Source organism: Piliocolobus tephrosceles, unplaced genomic scaffold (genome assembly GCF_002776525.5).
Source record: "Piliocolobus tephrosceles isolate RC106 unplaced genomic scaffold, ASM277652v3 unscaffolded_30569, whole genome shotgun sequence".
NCBI classification, from domain to species: domain Eukaryota; kingdom Metazoa; phylum Chordata; class Mammalia; order Primates; family Cercopithecidae; genus Piliocolobus; species Piliocolobus tephrosceles.
The window spans coordinates 14,907-33,335 of NW_022313831.1; the positions used below are offsets into that span (position 1 = coordinate 14,907).

The 18,429-nt window shown below is 48.0% G+C and overlaps 1 pseudogene and 2 gene segments (V, D, J or C); all 3 read left to right on the plus strand.

The window, feature by feature from the left end:
* Window positions 1-116: 116 nt before the first annotated feature.
* LOC111528368 lies at window positions 117-2,449 on the plus strand (annotated as a pseudogene).
* A 9,237-nt stretch (window positions 2,450-11,686) lies between these two features.
* Window positions 11,687-18,429, plus strand: part of LOC111528369 — a 13,359-nt gene continuing 6,616 nt past the window's right edge. Inside the window, exon 1 of the C gene segment in view lies at window positions 13,004-13,354.
* Window positions 13,361-18,429, plus strand: part of LOC111528370 — a 26,662-nt gene continuing 21,593 nt past the window's right edge. Inside the window, 1 exon segment of the C gene segment in view lies at window positions 13,361-13,986. Coding sequence covers window positions 13,944-13,986 — 43 coding nt within the window.

Here is an 18,429-nt window from a genome sequence, read left to right on the forward strand (position 1 = left end):
CCCCTCCCAGCCCTGGCTCTCTAGCTCGCCCTTAGCGCGGCCCCCGCCGTGACGGAGGCGGGTGCCGGTGCCTTTGCCGCCGCTGCCGTCGCAGGGGGAGAGTGGGGTTCCCAGAAAGTAGCTTGATGAGTGTCCAAAGTAGCAGTGGAAGTTTGGAGGGGCCGCCATCTTGGTCCCAGCTCTCCACGTCTCCAAGCCCGGGCTCCGGGGCGGCGGCCAGGTCCCTGCTGAATCGCACGCCACCATCCGGGAGGCCCAGGGAAGGTGCAATGGATGAACTTCATAGTCTGGATCCGAGAAGGCAAGAGTTATTGGAAGCTAGATTTTCTGGAGTTGCAAGTGGGAGCATTGGGAGGACGGGCAGTTGCAGTGTTGGAGCTAAAGCCTCAACAAATAACGAAAGCTCTAATCACAGTTTTGGAAGCTTGGGATCTTTAAGTGACAAAGAATCAGAGACACCAGAGAAGAAACAATCGGAATCATCCAGGGAAAGAAAGAGAAAAGCAGAAAACCAGAATGAAAGTAATCAGGGAAAAAGTATTGAAAATTAGCGACTATTTTGAATACGAGGGTGGAAATGGCTCAAGTCCAGTAAGAGGCATACTTCCTGCAGTCCGTTCTCCTCAAAATTCACATTCACATTCCACTCCTTCCTCATCTGTTCGACCCAATAGCCCTTCTCCTACTGCATTAGCATTTGGGGACCACCCTATTGTACAACCAAAGCAGTTATCCTTTAAAATTATTCAGACTGATCTCACAATGCTGCAATTAGCAGCATTAGAAAGTAATAAAATCCAGGACCTGGACAAGAAGGAGGGACATATAGATGATTTGCTCAGGGCTAACTGTGATCTCAGATGGCAAATAGTTGAACAACAAAAATTACTTCAAAAATACAAAGAACGATGAAATAAGTGCATATCAATGAGCAAGAAACTTCTTATTGAAAAGAGTACACAAGAAAAATTGTCAAGCAGAAGAGTATGCAAGATCGATTATACCTCGGGCACTTTACAACAGTTAGACATGGCGCTTCATTTACTAAACAATGGACAGGTGGTTTTGCATTTCAGAATCTTGTGAAGCAACAAGAATGGGTGAATCAGCAAAGGGAAGATATTGAAAGGCAAAGGAAACTTCTAGCCAAACGCAAACCTCCCACAGCTAATAATTCTCAGGCACCCTCTACCGATTCTGAGCCAAAACAAAGGAAAAACAAAGCAGTCAATGGAGCAGAGAATGATCCCTTTGTTAGACCAAATTTACCACAACTGTTGACTTTGGCAGAATATCATGAACAGGAAGAAATTTTCAAACTTAGACTAGGACATCTCAAAAAGGAAGAGGCAGAAATCCAGGCAGAACTTGAACGTTTGGACAGAGTCAGAAATCTTCACACGCATGAGCTGAAAAGAATAAACAAGACAATTCACAGTTCAAAGATCACCTAACATTAAATGAAAGATATTTATTACTTCATCTACTTGGTAGAGGTGGCTTTAGTGAAGTATATAAGGCTTTTGACCTTTATGAACAAAGATATGCTGCTGTGAAGATACATCAGCTTAATAAAAGCTGGAGAGATGAGAAGAAAGAAAACTACCACAAACATGCCTGCAGAGAGTATAGAATATACAAAGAACTGGATCACCCCAGAATAGTTAAACTCTATGATTATTTCTCCTTGGATACAGATACGTTTTGTACGGTGTTAGAATACTGGGAAGGCAGTGACTTGGATTTCTATCTGAAGCAACACAAGTTAATGTCAGAGAAAGAAGCTAGGTCTATTGTAATGCAGATTGTACATGCACTAAGATATCTCAATGAGATCAAATCCCCTGTTATACATGATGATCTTAAGCCAGGAAACATCCTACTGGTAGATGGAACAGCATGTGGTAAAATCAAAATCACTGATTTTGGTCTGTCCAAGATTATGGATGATGATAGCTATGGTGTAGATGGAATGGATCAAACTTCCCAGGGGGCAGGCACTTACTGGTATTTACCTCCTGAGTGTTTTGTAGTTGGAAAAGAGACACCAAAGATTTCCAACAAGGTTGATGTATGGTCAGTTGGAGTCATCTTCTTTCAGTGTCTTTATGGTAGAAAACCATTTGGTCACAATCAATCTCAACAAGACATTCTTCGAGAAAATACAATATTAAAAGCCAAAGAAGTCCAGTTTCCTGTAAAACCTGCTATAAGCAGTGAAGCCAAGGCCTTTATAAGATGCTGTTTGGCATATTGAAAAGAAGATCGATTTGATGTGCACCAGCTGGCAAATGACCCACACCTTCTCCCACACATGAGAAGATCAAATTCTTCAGGAAACCTACACATGGCTGGGCCGACAGCATCCCCTACACCCCCTTCTTCAAGCATAATTACTTACTGATTTTCCTCCAAGATTGGCATGATATCTGTGAATTGCTTCCAGATGCACACTTGAGTTTGAGAGCATTTGAGTGTTTTTTGTTTTCTTTCTTTTTTTTTTTTTTTTTTACACAAGACATGATTAAGAACTGTTTGTGAACTGAAGTTCCTCATAGTGTAATTTGTATGAGAGTAGATCATGGACAATGAATAAATGCACACTTCTGACTATAGTTTTGAGCAGTGAAGGATGACTGCCTGTTACACAGGAACAGGAATACCATGTTAAGATAGAAGATAAAAATTTTGTTTATTTGAGGGAACACTGTAAATAACATTTATAATACTTAAATACATTTGGTTGTTACTAGACAGTTCTAATATGAAGGGTAGTTTTTCATTATTTAAAAACACATGGAAAAATAAGAGACATATTTCTAACATACGAACTATAGTGCCTGGATACATTCTTCAGCATTTGGCAGTTAATCTGCTGAAACCAAAGTAAGAACTGAATGACAGTGACAGTTGTGTTTTATAGTAATAGAATGTGAGAGTTAGAATCTTTGGACAAAGTTAGGCTTTGTCATTTGCCTATTCTGGCTTTTACCAAGTTGTACCTCGAGATCACATGTCCGTTTTCTTTCACTGCTTATATTAAAGGGAGAGCTATTATTTCTAAATACTTTACACTTTTGACAAAATGAGCTGCTTGTTTTGAAATCAGTTGAATTCACTAAATTACAATATTGCTAATGTTTTCAACATGTTAGAATTGATAACAGGTATTTTTCTTTTGTTACCAGGCCTTGCTCATCAAAACAGGTGGCAATATGTAACCAAATGCAGACCAGTTCTATGCAGGATAATGATAAATTCCCTTCTAGCTCTATTGTAAATTGTTGTACAGATGTCATATTTCAATTACTAAGTTTCAGCAGCTTATTCTTGTACAAATGTTTAAAATATGGCTTTTCTAATTGGATTTTTTTTAAGTCTTCTTGAAGGTGCTCTAATTGCTGCTAAATGATGTTGCTTCTTTGCTAAAAAATTAAATGACCTAGAAGGTGCATGTTGACTGTACATCATAGAGAGATATTAAAAAGCATACAGTCATTAACAATCAAGACGTAAAAGTGATCCATGTTGGACATAACTGGGTTTTTTAAATCAGTTTATTGGGTTCTAGGGCTGTGGAGCACATAGATACTAGATTTATAATTTGTTCATGGTTATTCTACATTTCTAGAAAGCTCTTATCAGCAAGATGGTCCCATAAGCAAATTTCGTGTCGTTTGTACAGATTTGTTAAAATGTGAACATTTTCTGACTGCCTTTTAGGGTAGAAACCAATATTTTTCAGGATGCTGTATTTCACTCCTGTAAGGGCTTTCTCTTTATTGTCACATTCATAATACTGATACTTACATGTAAGTTGTTCATGTTGCAGAAAAAGGAGGTTATACTTACCACGGATTCTCTTTAATATTGTATAGTTAAACTGTATTTCTGATGTTGCAAGTCATTTTGTTTTTTCGTTGTACATAGACACATTGTCTCTTTAAAATGCTGCTGAAATTGTAGAGAATATAGCCAAAACAGTAATCAACAATGACAGTTAAAATGTAAAGACTATGAAAATTACACTGGAAGGGAGCTTTCAAGATGGTAGGATATTGACTGACTGAGCTCCTTTACTTAAAAATCAGCTGATTTTTAATAATAAATTCCTTATTTATTTCTGAATAAATTCCTTAAGTATACTTCAAAAAAAAAAAAAGACAGAAGATCTAAATAAAATCAGAAATGAAAAAGGTGACATTACAACTTACACCACGGAAATTCAAAGGATCATTAGTGGCTACTATAAGCAACTATATGGCAATAAATTGGAAAATCTAGAAGAAATGCACAAATTCCTAGACACATACAACCTCCCAAGATTGAACCAAGAAGAAATTCAAAACCTGAACAGACTGATAACAAGTATTGAGATCAAAGCCATAATAAAAAGTCTCCCAGTAAAGAGAAGCCCAGGACCCGATGGCTTCATTGCTGAATTCTACCAAACATTTAAAGTAGAACTAATACCAATCCTACTCAAATTATTCCAGAAAATAGAGGAGGAGGGAATACTTCAAAATTCATTATACAAGGCCAGTATTAACCTCATACCAAAACTAGACAAAGACACATCAAAAAAAGAAAACTATGGGCCAATATGTCTGATGAATATGACACAAAAATCCTCAACAAAATACTAGCAAACTAAATTCAACTACACATTAGAAAGATCACTTATCATGACCAAGTGGAATTTATCCAACTTGGGATGCAAGGATGGTTCAACATATACAAATCAATCAATGAGATATATCAACTGAATGAATGACAAAAACCACTTGATCATTTTGATTGATGCTGAAAAAGCATTTGATAAAATTCCACATTCCTTCATAGTAAAAATTCTCTTCTATACTAGGTATGGAAGAAATTTACCTTAACATAATAAAGCCATATATGACAGTCCCACAGTATGATACTAAATGAGGAAAAACTGAGAGCCTTTCCTCTAAGATCTGGAACGTGACAAAGATGCCCACTTTCACCACTGTTATTCAAATAGTACTGGAAGTCCTAGCTGGAGCAATCAGACAAGAGAAAGATATAAAAGGCATCCGAATTGGAAAGGAAGAAGTCAAATTATCCTCATTTGCATATGGTATGATTTTCTATTTAGAACTAAACACTCCACCAAAAATAAGTTATTAGAAACAAATTCAGTAAAGTTGCAGGATACAAAATCAACATACAAAAATCAGTAGCATTTCTATATGCCAACAATGAACAATCTGAAAAAGAAATTTAAAAGTAGCCCTATTTACAGTAACCACAAATAAACACCTAGGAATTAACCAAAGAGGTAAAAGATCTCTATAATGAAAACTATAAAACACTGATGAAAGAAACTGAAGAGTACACCAAAAATAAAAATAAAAAAAAAAAAAAGGAAAGATATTGTATGTTCATGGATGGATTAGAAGAATCAATGTTGTTACAATGTCCATACTATCCAAAGCAATCTACAGATTCGATGCAATCCCCATCAAAATACCAATGACATCATTCAGAGAAATAGAAAAAAAAATCCTAAAATTTACATGGTACCACAAAGACCCAGAATAGCCAAAGTTCTCCTAAGCAAAAAGAACAAAACTGTAGGAATGATATTGCCTGTCTTCAAATTGTGCTACAGAGCTATAGAAGTAATCAACACAGCATGGTACTGGCATAAAAACAGATACAGAGATGAACGGAACATCGGTATTAAAAACCCAGAAATAAATCCACACACCTACAGGAACTCATTTTTGACAAAGTTGCCAAGAACATACACTAAGGAAAGGATAATGATATCGCTTCAATAAATGGTGCCGGGAAAACTGGATATCCGTATACATAACAGTGAAACTAGACCCCTGTCTCTCACTATATATAAAAATCAAACCAAAATGGATTAAGAACTTAAATCTAAGACCTCATACTATGAAACCACTGCAAGACAACCTTGGCGGAAACTCTCCAAGACATCAGCCCAGGCAAAGATTTCTTGAGTAATATCCCACAAGCACAGACAACTAAAGCAAAAATGGACAAATGGGATCACGTCAAGTCAAAAAGCTTCTGCACAGTAAAGGAAACAATCAACAAAATGAAAAGACAGCACACAGAATGGGAGAAAATATTTGAAAAATAACCATCTGGCAAGGGATTAATAATCAGAATATATACAGAATATATAAGGAGCTCAAACAGTTCTATAGAAAAAAAAATCTAATAATCTTATTTAAATATGGGAAAGATGTTAAAATAGACATTTCTTAAAGTAAGACATACAGATGGCAAACTGACATGGAAAAGTGCTCAACATCATGGATTATCAGAGAAACACAATCAAAACTAAAACTAAAATGTACTATCATCTCACCCCAGTTAAAATGGCTGATATCCAAAAGACAGGCAAGAACAAATGCTGACAAGGATGTGGAGAAAAGGAAACCCTCATACACTGTTGGTGGGAATGTAAATTAGTACAACCACTATGGAGAACAGCATGAAAGTTCCTCAAAAAACTAAAAAGAGAGCTACCATAGGATCCAGCAATCCCACTGCTGCGTATATACCCCAAAAGAAAGGAAGTCCATATATTAAGAGGTATCTGCACTCCCATGTTTGTTGCAGCCCTGTTCACAACAGCCAAGATTTGGAGGCAACCTAAGTGTTCATCAGCAGTTGAATGTATAAAGAAAATGTAGTGCATATACACAATGTACTATTCAGTCATGAAGAATGAGTTGAGTCATTTGCAACAACATGGATAGAACTGCAGATTATTATGTTAAGTGAAATAAGCCAGGCACAGAAAGACAAACATTACATGTTCTTACTTATTAATGAGATCTAAAAATCAAAACAATTGCACCCATGTTCATAAAGAGTAAAAGGATGGTTACCAGAGGCTGGGAACGGTAATGGGGGGATAGGGAAATATGGGAATGGTTAATGGGTACAAAAAAATAGAAAGAATGAATAAAACTTACTATTTGATAGCACAACAAGGTGGCTATAGTCAATAGTTTAGTTGTACAGTTTTAATAACAAAAAGTGTATAATTGGATTGTTTGTAACACAGAGGATAATGCTTGAGGGGATGGATACCCCATTTTCCATGATGTGATTATTTCACATTGCATGCCTGTATCAAAACATCCTATGTACCCCATAAATATATGCATCTTCTATGTACCCATAAAAATTCTGTAAAATAAAATATATAAAAAGAGATGACAGATATGGAAGACAGGCAAAGAAGAGATGACATCCACACAATCCGAGTCCCTAGGAGAGAATGGAGTCCAGGGCATTTGCTAGTAGACATCTCAGGAGCCACCATTCTGAGCCAGTTTTCTCTGGCTCTAATTGCCTACCAATACGGAGGCAATCTTGTTTTATTTCAGGATAGAGTTTTTGAAATTATAGATTTAACTATGCTTTCTGTTGTATTACTTTTGGTAATTTTAGGAACTAATTTGGGCACAAATTCAAAGAAAATCTAAATCCAAACACACACACACACACACACACACACACACACACACACACACAATCATCTATAAGGGGGTTGATGACCAGTCCCAGATTTCTCACCAGCCACATTCAAGATCAGTAAATGGTAGGACAACACCTGTAGGGTTCTCAAGGGGGGAAGAAGTGGTAGATAGTCCAGAGTCTATATGCAGCCAACTGTTCTTCAAGAACAAAGGCTGCTGAAAAGGAGTTCCAAACATTCTATAGTCCGTAATCTCATGAAAAAACTAGTAGAGGAAGACCGCCAGCCATCAAAAGATGCTTGGAGAACTCAGGGCCAAGAAACAAAAGTAAATATTAAGTGTCCTTAACTGCAAGACTAAGACAGAAATGACTGTGGGGGACTGTGTGGCCTCAACAGAGGTGAAATGGTGTCTGCCTGACAAAGTGGACATTTTACAATGATCAAAACACAGAATATGAGATAGGGAGCACTTCTGAATTACTGCCCCACTCCAAATAACTCTCAGCCAAAGGACATCAGTAAAACCAAATTGGGCGTATTAGACAGTACAAACAAATTTTAAGAAAATAATATTACTGACTATAATCATATGATGCTAGAGATGGAGGGGAAAAGGAAGAGGAAACCAGGTAATTTCATACCTGTATATAGTAAAGAACTAAAGTATACTATCCAAAGAAGAACAAAGAATATTTTGGAAAGTTATAAAGGTAGCCACTACATATAGAAGCTAGCAAACAATAAGAAAACTTAAGATGGAAAACTTTTTGAAAGTGTAAAAATAGAAAACATAAACTACTAAGATAGGATTGAAGCCAAACAGATCTATGAAAACAACAAACGTGAATGGTCTCAACTTGCCTATTAAAAGAAAGAGACTTTCAAATTGGACTCCAAGATTATTACACATAAAATAGGGAAAGCTGAAAAAACTTGGGCAAAATTCACCCCCAGCAAATTCCACTGTTTCCTCTGGGACAAACTGTCAAGCTCCATGCCAGGGAAGATGATTCTCCTCAGACTTTCTCCTCACTCTCCCAGTCCTCTTAGGGAAGGAATTGGGTGTCAGTGGAGGGAAACTCTGTAGATTCACCAGCTGTAGCAGCGGTGTGCTCTTGCATTGCTTCTGACCTGGGAAATGAAGCAGCAAGACTTTTTCCGCTGTGGCTTTGCCCAGAAGGGCCTTCCTCCCAGAGCAGAGTGCCAGGCTGGCAGGAGCAGCAGTGGAAGTGTGGAAACCACATCTCCAGCAGCAGAGACCATCAGAAGCAGAGCCTCGGGTATAAGGGATACAACACGCTCTCCCCAGCCTGGGAGTGACAGAATGCATCATTCCTCACAGTGAAACCCCTGTGTTCCAGCCATCTGGCCCACCACAGAGCCAGCTCAGAGCCAGCCCCTCGCCAACCTGGAGCCTGGCCAGCTCGCCAAGCTGCACTGTAGGCCTAGAAGGCGTGGCAGTCTGCTGCAGTGCCCTGTCCTCCAGTGAGGCCTGCCATCCCTGCCAAGGGTCACCTCTGGCTTCTCCTTCTCCAGGATGGCACAGTCCAGAGACTCAGTGCCCAGAGTAGGTGTTGCCCCCCTGCTTCTGGGCCCAGACCCTCCCTTGTTGCTGACCCCTGGCCTTTCCCTCTGGCTTGGATGTCCAGGGCCCTGTCCCAGCCGGGGAGCTGCTCCTGCTCAAGGACTGTCTTCAGCAGGATCGAAAGGCTATGTCCTGAACAATGCATGGGCCACATGAACAGAGCAGGATCGAAAGGCCGCATCCCAAACAGTGCATGGGCCATGTGAGCGGAGTGCCCTCTCCACTGCCCTCGGGGCTGCAGCTCTCAGCTCAGCTCCCAGCCCTGCTCAGGGCAGCCAGGCCAGGAAGTGCCATCCAGGCTAAGTGACCCTGGGGGGGACAGGTGCCCCAGGAGATGCCAGCTGTGGGGAGAGGCTGGGGGCCAACTCGACCTGGCCTGTGGGCCCTGCCCTGGCTGCCCATTGCACGATCCAGCCACCATGTCTGTGACACTCGTGTGCTTTCCCTGGTGTGTCCTTGTGGCAGGTGGGGGCAGAGGGTGTGTTCCCAGGACCCAGTCACAGGATGCTGTGGAAGGAGCTGGGCCCAGACACCTGCAAAGCCATGGGCATGGGGGTCTCTGGCCCCTCCACAGCTCTGCACACAGGGGCCATATACAGGAGCCTCGTGGGCCTGCGTGTCTGCTGGAGTTGAACGGGCCTCTGAAGTGTGTGAAAAGGCAGGGCCAGGGCGGGGCTGGATGCGGGCAAGGGATGGAGTCAGTGCTTCTGGAGGGACCTGGAAACCCCACCCCTCACCCCTGCAAAGGATGCAGGAGGCCCTAGAGCTGAGACCATCAGAGGAAGAGCCTTGGGAAAGGGTCTGGGGGCTCAAGGAGTCCTACCACAAACTGTGAGCCCAAGTGAGTCTCAAAGGGCAGCTCAGAACCCCACTGCTTCCTCAGACAGCAGGACCCCAGTGCAGGAGGAGAGGGAAGGCCAGGCCCTCCCTCCCCCAGCTCAGGGATCCAGAGGCCCAGGCGTGGGGGCTTGAGACACAGCCCACCCTCAGCCTGCTCCCTTGACCCTTGACCCTGCCTGCGCCCCCTAGGGCCAGAAGTCCAAAGGCCAGAGAGCCACTCCCCCAGCACCAGACCACCCTCCTCCTCACTCCCCGAACTTGTTCCCTCACAGCTGCCTCCCTGGCCATCAGGGCCCAACCACCCCAATCAAATGGGTTCTCGGCCCCTCATGGCTGGAGACGGGTAATCTCACCGTTCGTGGCCTAAGACTCTGGTCCCGTGCTGGCAACTGTTCACCCATGTCTAGAGAGATCCACTGCCCCAGACAGCACCTCAGAGTCCCCCGTCCTGCCTGGAGCCCTATAGGAAACCCCACAAACTGCCGCCATTCTGTCCACACCCCTACGGGAGCCCCAACCCTCTCCCCACATCCAGCCTTCCCTCCCAGACCCTGCATCCCTGCCCGCACGGTGCCTGAGGGAGTCTTCTTGAGCAGCCTCTGAGCAAGCCCCCAGCACCCTTCAGCCCCTTCAGGGCACTCAGGCCCTCTTTCCACCCCGCCTCAGCAAACCACCTGCGTCCTCCAACGACAGGTCCCAGCCTCCCAGCCTTTGCCTTGCCTATTCCTCTCCCTGAAACTCTGCCCCGACATAGACCCTCCCCAGCAAGCCTGCATGGGCAGCTCTCCTGCCCCAGACACCCTGTGCCCGTCAGTCCACCCCCAACAGAGGCCCTTGCCAGGCACACCCCCATGCTCACACCTGGCTGCAGGCCTCGGCCTCCCTGAGGGCCCCACTCAGCCTGCGTCTGGCCAGTGGTGCGTGCAAAGTCCCTCACCCAGACTCGGCAGAAGGCAGCCAGCGCAGGCCTGGGGAGGGGCTCCCCTTAGACCACCTTGCACCTTCCCTGGCACCCGCCATGGGAAGAGCTGAGACCTCATTGAGGACCAGCTGAGGCGCAGGGAAGGGACCTAGCACTCATGGACACGCAGGGAGCCCACGCCAGGGCGCTGTGGTGAGACCCAGCGCCACTCGCTGAGGCCTCCCGTTCAGTGGAACGTCGGTAAATAGGTGGAACCAATCAGGCAACCCGCGCCGGGCCCCACAGACGGGATCAGAGCAGGAAAGGCTCCCTACCCCTGCGGGCCAGCCAGGAGCCCTGGCAGGGGCCGTGGCCCTGCAGGCAAGGAGGCTCCCCCAGCCGCTGCCACCCCGGCCTCTCTGCAGCTGGGAAAACAACTCAGAAAGCAAGCGGATGAGAGGTGGCCTGACAGACCCAGCTTCAGATCTGCTCTAATTCACATAAGAAAAGGAAAAACACACTCGCCAGCCTTCAGCACTCTAATGATTCTTAATAGCAGCAAATGACTGGCACGAGACTCAAGAGTGACTGGCAGGGTTGAGGGCTGGGGTCTCCGGCATGTTCTGGGGCTAACAGCGGAAAGGAGGGCACTGGCAAAGGTGCTGGGGGCCCCTAGACCCGACCCGCCCTGGGGACCACAGCCAGACCAGCCCCAGGCCCCGCAGGCCCCCTACCAGCCGCGGGGTTTTGGCTGAGCTGGGAACCACTGTGCTAACTGGGGACACAGTGATAGGAAGCTCTGCAAAAACCACGCTCTCCAGGGACCCCAGCTGTGGGTTTCTGCAGCCCCTGGCTCAGGGCTGACTCACTGTGGCTGAATACTTCGAGCACTGGGGCCAGGGCGCCCTGGTCACCGTCTCCTCAGGTGAGTCTGCTCTCTGGGGATAGTGGGGAGCCAGGTGTACTGGGCCAGGCAAGGGCTTTGGCCTCAGACTTGGGGACAGGTGCTCAGCAAAGGAGGTTGGCAGGAGGGCGGAGGGTGTGTTTTTGTATGGGAGAAGCAGGAGGGCACAGGCTGTGCTACTGGTACTTCGATCTCTGGGGCCCTGGCACCCCGATCACCGTCTCCTCAGGTGAGTCCCCCTGCAACCCCCTCCCAGTCTTCTCTGTCCAGGCACCAGGCCAGGTCTCTGGGGTCTGCAGCTGGTCTGGGTCTGGCCTGAGGCCACACCAGCTGTCATCCCTGGGATCTCTGCCATGGGCTGCATGCCAGAGCCCTGCTGTCACTTAGCCCTGGGGCCAGCTGGAGCCCCCAAGGACAGACAGGGACCCCGCTGGGCTTCAGCCCCATCAGGGACCCCCACAGATGGCAAGCAGGCCGAGGGCAGGGATGGGAAAGAGAACTTGTGGGCAGAGCCAGGGCCGGGGCTGGGCGCTGGCTGTTCAGGTGCCGGGGACCAGGCCCACACTTTGGTGTGGCTACAAGTACTTGGAGTACTGGGGCCCAGAGCACAGGGCAGCCCGGCCACCGTCTCCCTGGGAAGGTCACCCCTCCCGGCCTGGGTCTCAGCCTGGGGGTCTGTGTGACTGGGGACAGGGACGCCGGCTGCCTCTGCTCTGTGCTTGGGCCATGTGACCCATTCGAGTGTCCTGCACGGGCACGGGTTTGTGTCTGGGCAGGAACAGGGACTGTGTCCCTGTGTGATGCTTTTGGTTTCTGGGGCCAAGGGCTCAGGGTCAGCGTCTCTTCAGGTAAGATGGCTTTGTTTCCATCTCCTTGCTCTGGGTCCAGCGTCCTCTGTCCTGGAGCTGGGAGATAATGTCCAGTGGCTCCTTGGTCTGTGCGGGGCCATGTGGGGCCCTCCGGGGCTCCTTCTGGGGCTGTTTGGGGTCACATTCAGCAGAAGGCCTTTCTTTGGGAATCGGGACTCCGCTCCTGGGACAAAGGGTGGGCAGAGTCATGCTTGTGCTGGGGACAGAATGACCTTGGGTCACAGGGCTGGCTGCCACAGCTGGCCGGGGACAGTCAGAGAGTCAGGTTTTTGTGCACCCCTTAACGGGGCCTCCCACAATGTGACTACTTTGACTACTGGGGCCAGGGAACCCTGGTCACCGTCTCCTCAGGTGAGTCCTCACAACCTCTCTCCTGCCTTAACTCTGAGGGGTTTTGCTGCATTTTTGGGGGAAAATAAGTGTGCCTGGGTCTCCTGCCAAGAAAGCCCTGGAGCAGCCTGGGGGGCTCAGGAGGACGCCCCGAGGCAACAGCGGCCACACAGACAAGGGGCAAGGGCTCCGGGTCTCCAGACGCTCCCTCCTCCTGCGCCCAGCAGCAGGGGTCTCCCTGTGGTCAGGGCACCCTGGGCCTCTGGGGTCCCATGGCCCAAGAACCCCCGGGCCCTCCATGGGCTCCGTCTGAGAGGGTCCCAGGGACTTAGTGGGTGCCAGTTCTTGCCTGGGGTCCTGGCATTGTTGTCACAATGTGACAACTGGTTCGATGTCTGGGGCCAGGGAACCCTGGTCACCGTCTCCTCAGGTGAGTCCTCACCACCCCCTCTCCGAGTCCACTTAGGGAGACTCGGCTTGCCGGGGTCTCAGGGTCAGAGTCCTGGAGGCACTTTGGAGGTCAGGAAAGAAAGCCAGGGAGAGGGTCCCTTCGAATGGGAACCCAGCGTCTCCTCCCCAAGTCCAGCCACAGATGTCGGCAGCTGGGGGGTTCCTTTGGCTGGTCTGGGGTGACCACTCTCTGCTTCATTTGGAGCATTCTCAGGGGCTGTGGTGACGATTGTGTGGTAGGCCTCTGTCCCACTCCAAGGCACCCACTCTCTGGGACGGGTGCCCGCCGGGGTGTTTGGACTCCTGGGGGTGACTTGTCAGCCATCTGCTTGCAGTTGGATGTCCCAGGCCGACAGTGGTCTGGCTTCTGAGGGGTCAGGCCAGAATGTGGGGTACGTGGGAGGCCAGCAGAGGGTTCCATGAGAAGGGCAGGACAGGGACACGGACAGTTGGCTTCCATGTGACGCCTGGAGACAGAAGGTCTCTGGGTGGCTGGGAACAATGCAAGCCGGGCGCCCAGAGTTTTTGTGGGGTGAGGATGGACATTCTGCCATTGTGACTACTACGGTATGGACTCCTGGGGCCAAGGGGTCATGGTCACCGTCTCCTCAGGTAAGAATGGGCCACTCTAGGGCCTTTGTTTTCTGCTATTGCCTGTGGGGTTTTCTGAGCGTTGCAGGCTGGTCCTCGGGACATGTTCCAAGGGGACCTGGGCGGACTGGCCAGGAGGGGACGGGCACTGGGGTGTCTTGGGGATCCGGGAGCCTCTGTGGATTTTCCAATGCCTTTGGAAAATGGGACTCAGGCTGGATGTGTCTGATGGAGTAACTGAGCCTGGGGGCTTGGGGAGCCACATTTGGATGAGATGCCAGAGCAAACCAGGGGTCTTAGTGATGGCTGAGGAATGTGTGTCAGGTGCGGTGTCTGTAGGACTGCAAGATCGCTCCACACACAGCGAATCATGAAACATTTTCTTTAGAATTATGAGGTGTGCTGTGTGCCAACCTGCATCTTAAATTCTTTGTTGTCTGGAAAGAGAACTGTCAGAGTGGGTGAATCCACCCAGGACAGACGCGTAGCCTTGGTCTTGATGAGAGCAGGGTCGGGGCACAGGTGGTCCAGAAAGGGTGGCTGCTGTCCTCACAGGGGCTTAGGGAGGCCCCAGGAGCTCAGTGCCAGGCTCAGTGCCCTGAAGTTGGTTTCCAAGAGAAAAGGACTGTTCATCTTAAGAGGCATGCTTATTAAATGTTAAAAGACAGGATGTTTGAAGTGGCTCCAGAGAAAAATGGTTAAGACAATTAGGACTTAAAACTGTGAAAGATTTTGAAGTATATTAATTTTTTTAACTGTCCAAGTATTTGAAATTCTTATCATTTGATTAACACCCATGAGTGGTATGTCTCTGGAATTAGGGCCAAAGTAAGTTTAGCTAAGAAATACTAGCACAGTGCTGTCAGCTCTGATGCAGGACTGAGTTTTGAGCATCATAAATTAAGTTTATTTTTTTAATTAATTGAGTGAAGCTGGGAGCGGATGATGAGTTAGAGTCAAGATGGCTACATGGGGGTCTCAGGCACCCACAGCAGGTGGCAGGAAGCAGGTCACCGCAAGAGTCTATTTTAGGAAGCAAAAAAAACACAATTGGTAAATTTATCACTTCTGGTTGTGAAGAGGTGGTTTTGCCTGGGCCCAGATCTGAAAGTGCTCTACTGAGCAAAACAACACCTGGACGATTTGCGTTTCTAAAATAAGGCGAGGCTGACCGAAACTGGAAAGGCTCTTTTTTTTTAACTATCCGAATTTCATTTCCAATCTTAGCTTATCAACTGCTAGTTTGTGCAAACAGGATATCAACTTCTAAACTGCATTCATTTTTAAAGAAAGATATTTAAAAAATTAAACAGTCTTAGAGAGAGTTTATGACTGCATTCAAAAACCTTTTAAAATTAGTTTGTTATCCCTTCATGTGATAATTAATCTCAAACACTTTTTCAATACCTCAGAGCATTATTTTTATAATCACTATGTTCACAATCTTTTTAGGTTAACTCGTTTTCTCTTTGTGATTAAGGAGAAACACTTTGATATTCTGATAGAGTGGCCTTCATTTTAGTATTTTTCAAGACCACTTTCAACTACTCACTTTAGGATAAGTTTTAGGTAAAATGTGCATCATTATCCTGAATTATTTCAGTTAAACATGCTAGTTTGTGGCTTAAGAGAAAACTCAGTCAGATAGTGCTGAAGACAGGACTGTGGAGACACCTTAGAAGGACGGGTTCTGCTCGGAATCACCGATTCAGCTTCAGCCGGACTGGCCTAGCGGAGGCTCTGGGAGGGTGCCTGCCAGGCCCAGGCTGGACTTTGGGTCTCCCCGGACTACCCAGAGCTGGGATGTGTGGCTTCTGCCACCAGGCCAACTGGCTGCTCAGGACCCAGCCCTTGTTAATGGACTTGGAGGAATGATTCCATGCCAAAGCCTTGCAAGGCTCGCAGTGACTACACACCTGACATGGTAAGAGACAGGCAGCTGCCGCTGCTGCATTCGCTTCTCTTAAAACTTTGTATTTGATGTCTTATTTCTAAGACTAGAAGGGGAATTGGTCTTAACTGCTTGATGAAGAGCAGGAGACTTATTTGTGTGAGTCTTTTGAGTGACCATTGTCTGGGTCACTCCCATTTAACTTTCCCTAAAGCCCGTTTGAAGGAGAGGTCACCCGAGCTCTTTTGCAACCTCTGAATGCGGATGGCATGAGTCATGATGCTTCAGCCCCACTGGCATCGCTCTTGTCTAAATCATTGACTTAGGTCATCGTACCCTTGAAAGTAGCCCATGCCTTCCAAAGCGATTTGCGGTAAATGGCAGAATTTTAAGTGGCAAATTCAGATAAAATGCATTTCTTGGTTGTTTCCAATGATGACTGTTATCTAGAGGGAATTTAAAGGCAGGGGTTTATTTCAGACTCAGAAGGGAGGAGATGCTCCGAGAAGGTGGAGGCTTTGAGCATTTCAATAACCTCCTCTCGGTGCAGAAGCTATGCTGCCGATTCTAGAGCAAGGGGAGCTCCTCATTTTTATCACAGTATAGGCTGCTAAATTCTTGGTCTAATTCTGAAGATGTTCTAATAACTTTAGGGCGCAAAGAAAATATGCCACCCAGGTAGTGGAGGGTGGTAATGATTGGTACTGCTTTGGAACCAAAACCGAGTCCTGCTAGGGCAGGACTGCCCGAAACTGGGGTATCAAGTAGAGGGAGACAAAAGATGAAAGCCAGCCTGGCGGTGCAGGAACCTGGCAATGAGATGGCTTTAGCTGAGACAAGCAATCTGGTGGGCTGACCGTTTCTAGCCATGATAACTCCATCCAGCTTTCAGAAATGGACTTGGATGGGCAAAACTGACCTAAGCTGACCTAGACTAAACAAGGCTGAACTGGGCTGAGCTGAGCTGAGTTGAGCTGAGCTGAGCTGAACTGGGCTGTGCTGAGCTGGGATGCGCTGGGCTGAGCCAGGCTGTGCCCGGCTGAACTAGCTGAGCTGAGCTGGGCTTGGCTGCACTAAGCTGGGCTGAGCTGGGCAGGGCTGAGCTGTGCTGAGCTGGGCTGAGCTATGCTATGCTGGGCTGACCTGAGCTGAGTTATGCTTTGCTGGGCTGGGCTGGGCTGGGCTGGGCTGGGCTGAGCTGGGCTGAGCTGAGCAAGGCTAGGCTGAGCTGAGCTCGGCCGGGCTGAGCTGGGCTGGGCTGGGCCGGACCGGGCCGGGCTGGGCTGAGCTGAGCTGAACCAGGCTGAGCCAAGCTAGGGTGAGCCGAGCTGAGTTGAGCTTAGCTGGGCTGAGCTAACCGGGGCAGGGGCTGTGCTAGGCTGAGCTAACCTGGGCTGGGGCTGAGCTAACCTGGGCTGGGCTGAGCTGAGCTAGGTTGGGCTGGGCTGAGCAGGCTGTGTTGGGCTGACCCAAGCTGGGCTGAGCTCATCAGAGCTGAGCTGAGCTGAGTTTAGCTGGGCTGAGCTAACCAGGGCTGGGCTGAGCTGGGCTGAGCTGAGCAGAGCTAAGCCTGCTAGAGAACTAAGAACTACGCTATGCTGGGCTGACCTGGGCTAAGCTATGCTTTCCTGGGCTGGGTTGGGCTGAGCTGGGCTGAGCTGGACTGAGCTGAGCTGAGCTGAGCAAGGCTAGGCTAAGCTGAGCTGAGCTGAGCTGAGCAGAGCTGAGCTGGGCTAAGCTGGGCTGGGCCAAGCTGAACCGGGCTGAGCCGAGCTGAACCAGATTGAGCGTGCTGTGTTGGACTGAGCCAAGCTAGGCTGAGCTGAGCCGAGTTGAGCTTAGCTGGGCTGAGCTAACCTGGGTAGGAATGAGCTGGGCTGAGCTAACCTAGGCTTGGCTGATCTGAGCTGGGCTGAGCTGGGCTGGGCTGGGCTGGGCAGGGCTGGGCTGGGCTGAGCTGAGCTGAGCTAGGGTGAGCTGGGCTTTGCTGGGCTCAGTCAGGTTGGATTGGGCTGGGTTGAGCTTACCTCAACTGAGCTGACCTAGGCTGAGCTGAACTGAGCTGAAGTGGGATGTGCTGGGCTGAGCTGGGCTGAGCTGGGCTGAGCTGTGCTGGGCTGAGCTGGGCTGAGATGAGCTGGGCTGGGCTGAGCTGATTTGGGCTGGGCTGAGCGGACCTGGGCTGAGCTCGGTCAAGCTGAGCTGAACCAGGATGAGCTGGGCTGGGCGGTACGGGCTGGGCTGACCTGGACCAGGCTGGGCCAGGTTGAGCTGGGCTGAGCCAAGCTGGGCTGAGCTGAGCTGGGATGATCTGGGTTGAGCTTAACTGACCTGGCCTGGTCTGGACTGGGCTGAGCTGGGCTGAGCTGAGCTGAGCTGAACTGGGCTGTGCTGAGCTGGGATGGGCTGGGCTGAGCCAGGTTGTGCCCGGCTGAACTGAGCTGGGCTGAGCCAGGTTGTGCCTGGCTGAACTGAGCTGGGCTAAGCTGAGCTGGGCTGAGCTGAGCTGGGCTGGGCTGGGCTAGGCTGGGCTGAGCTGGGCTGAGCTGAGCTGAGCTGAGCTGAGCTGAACT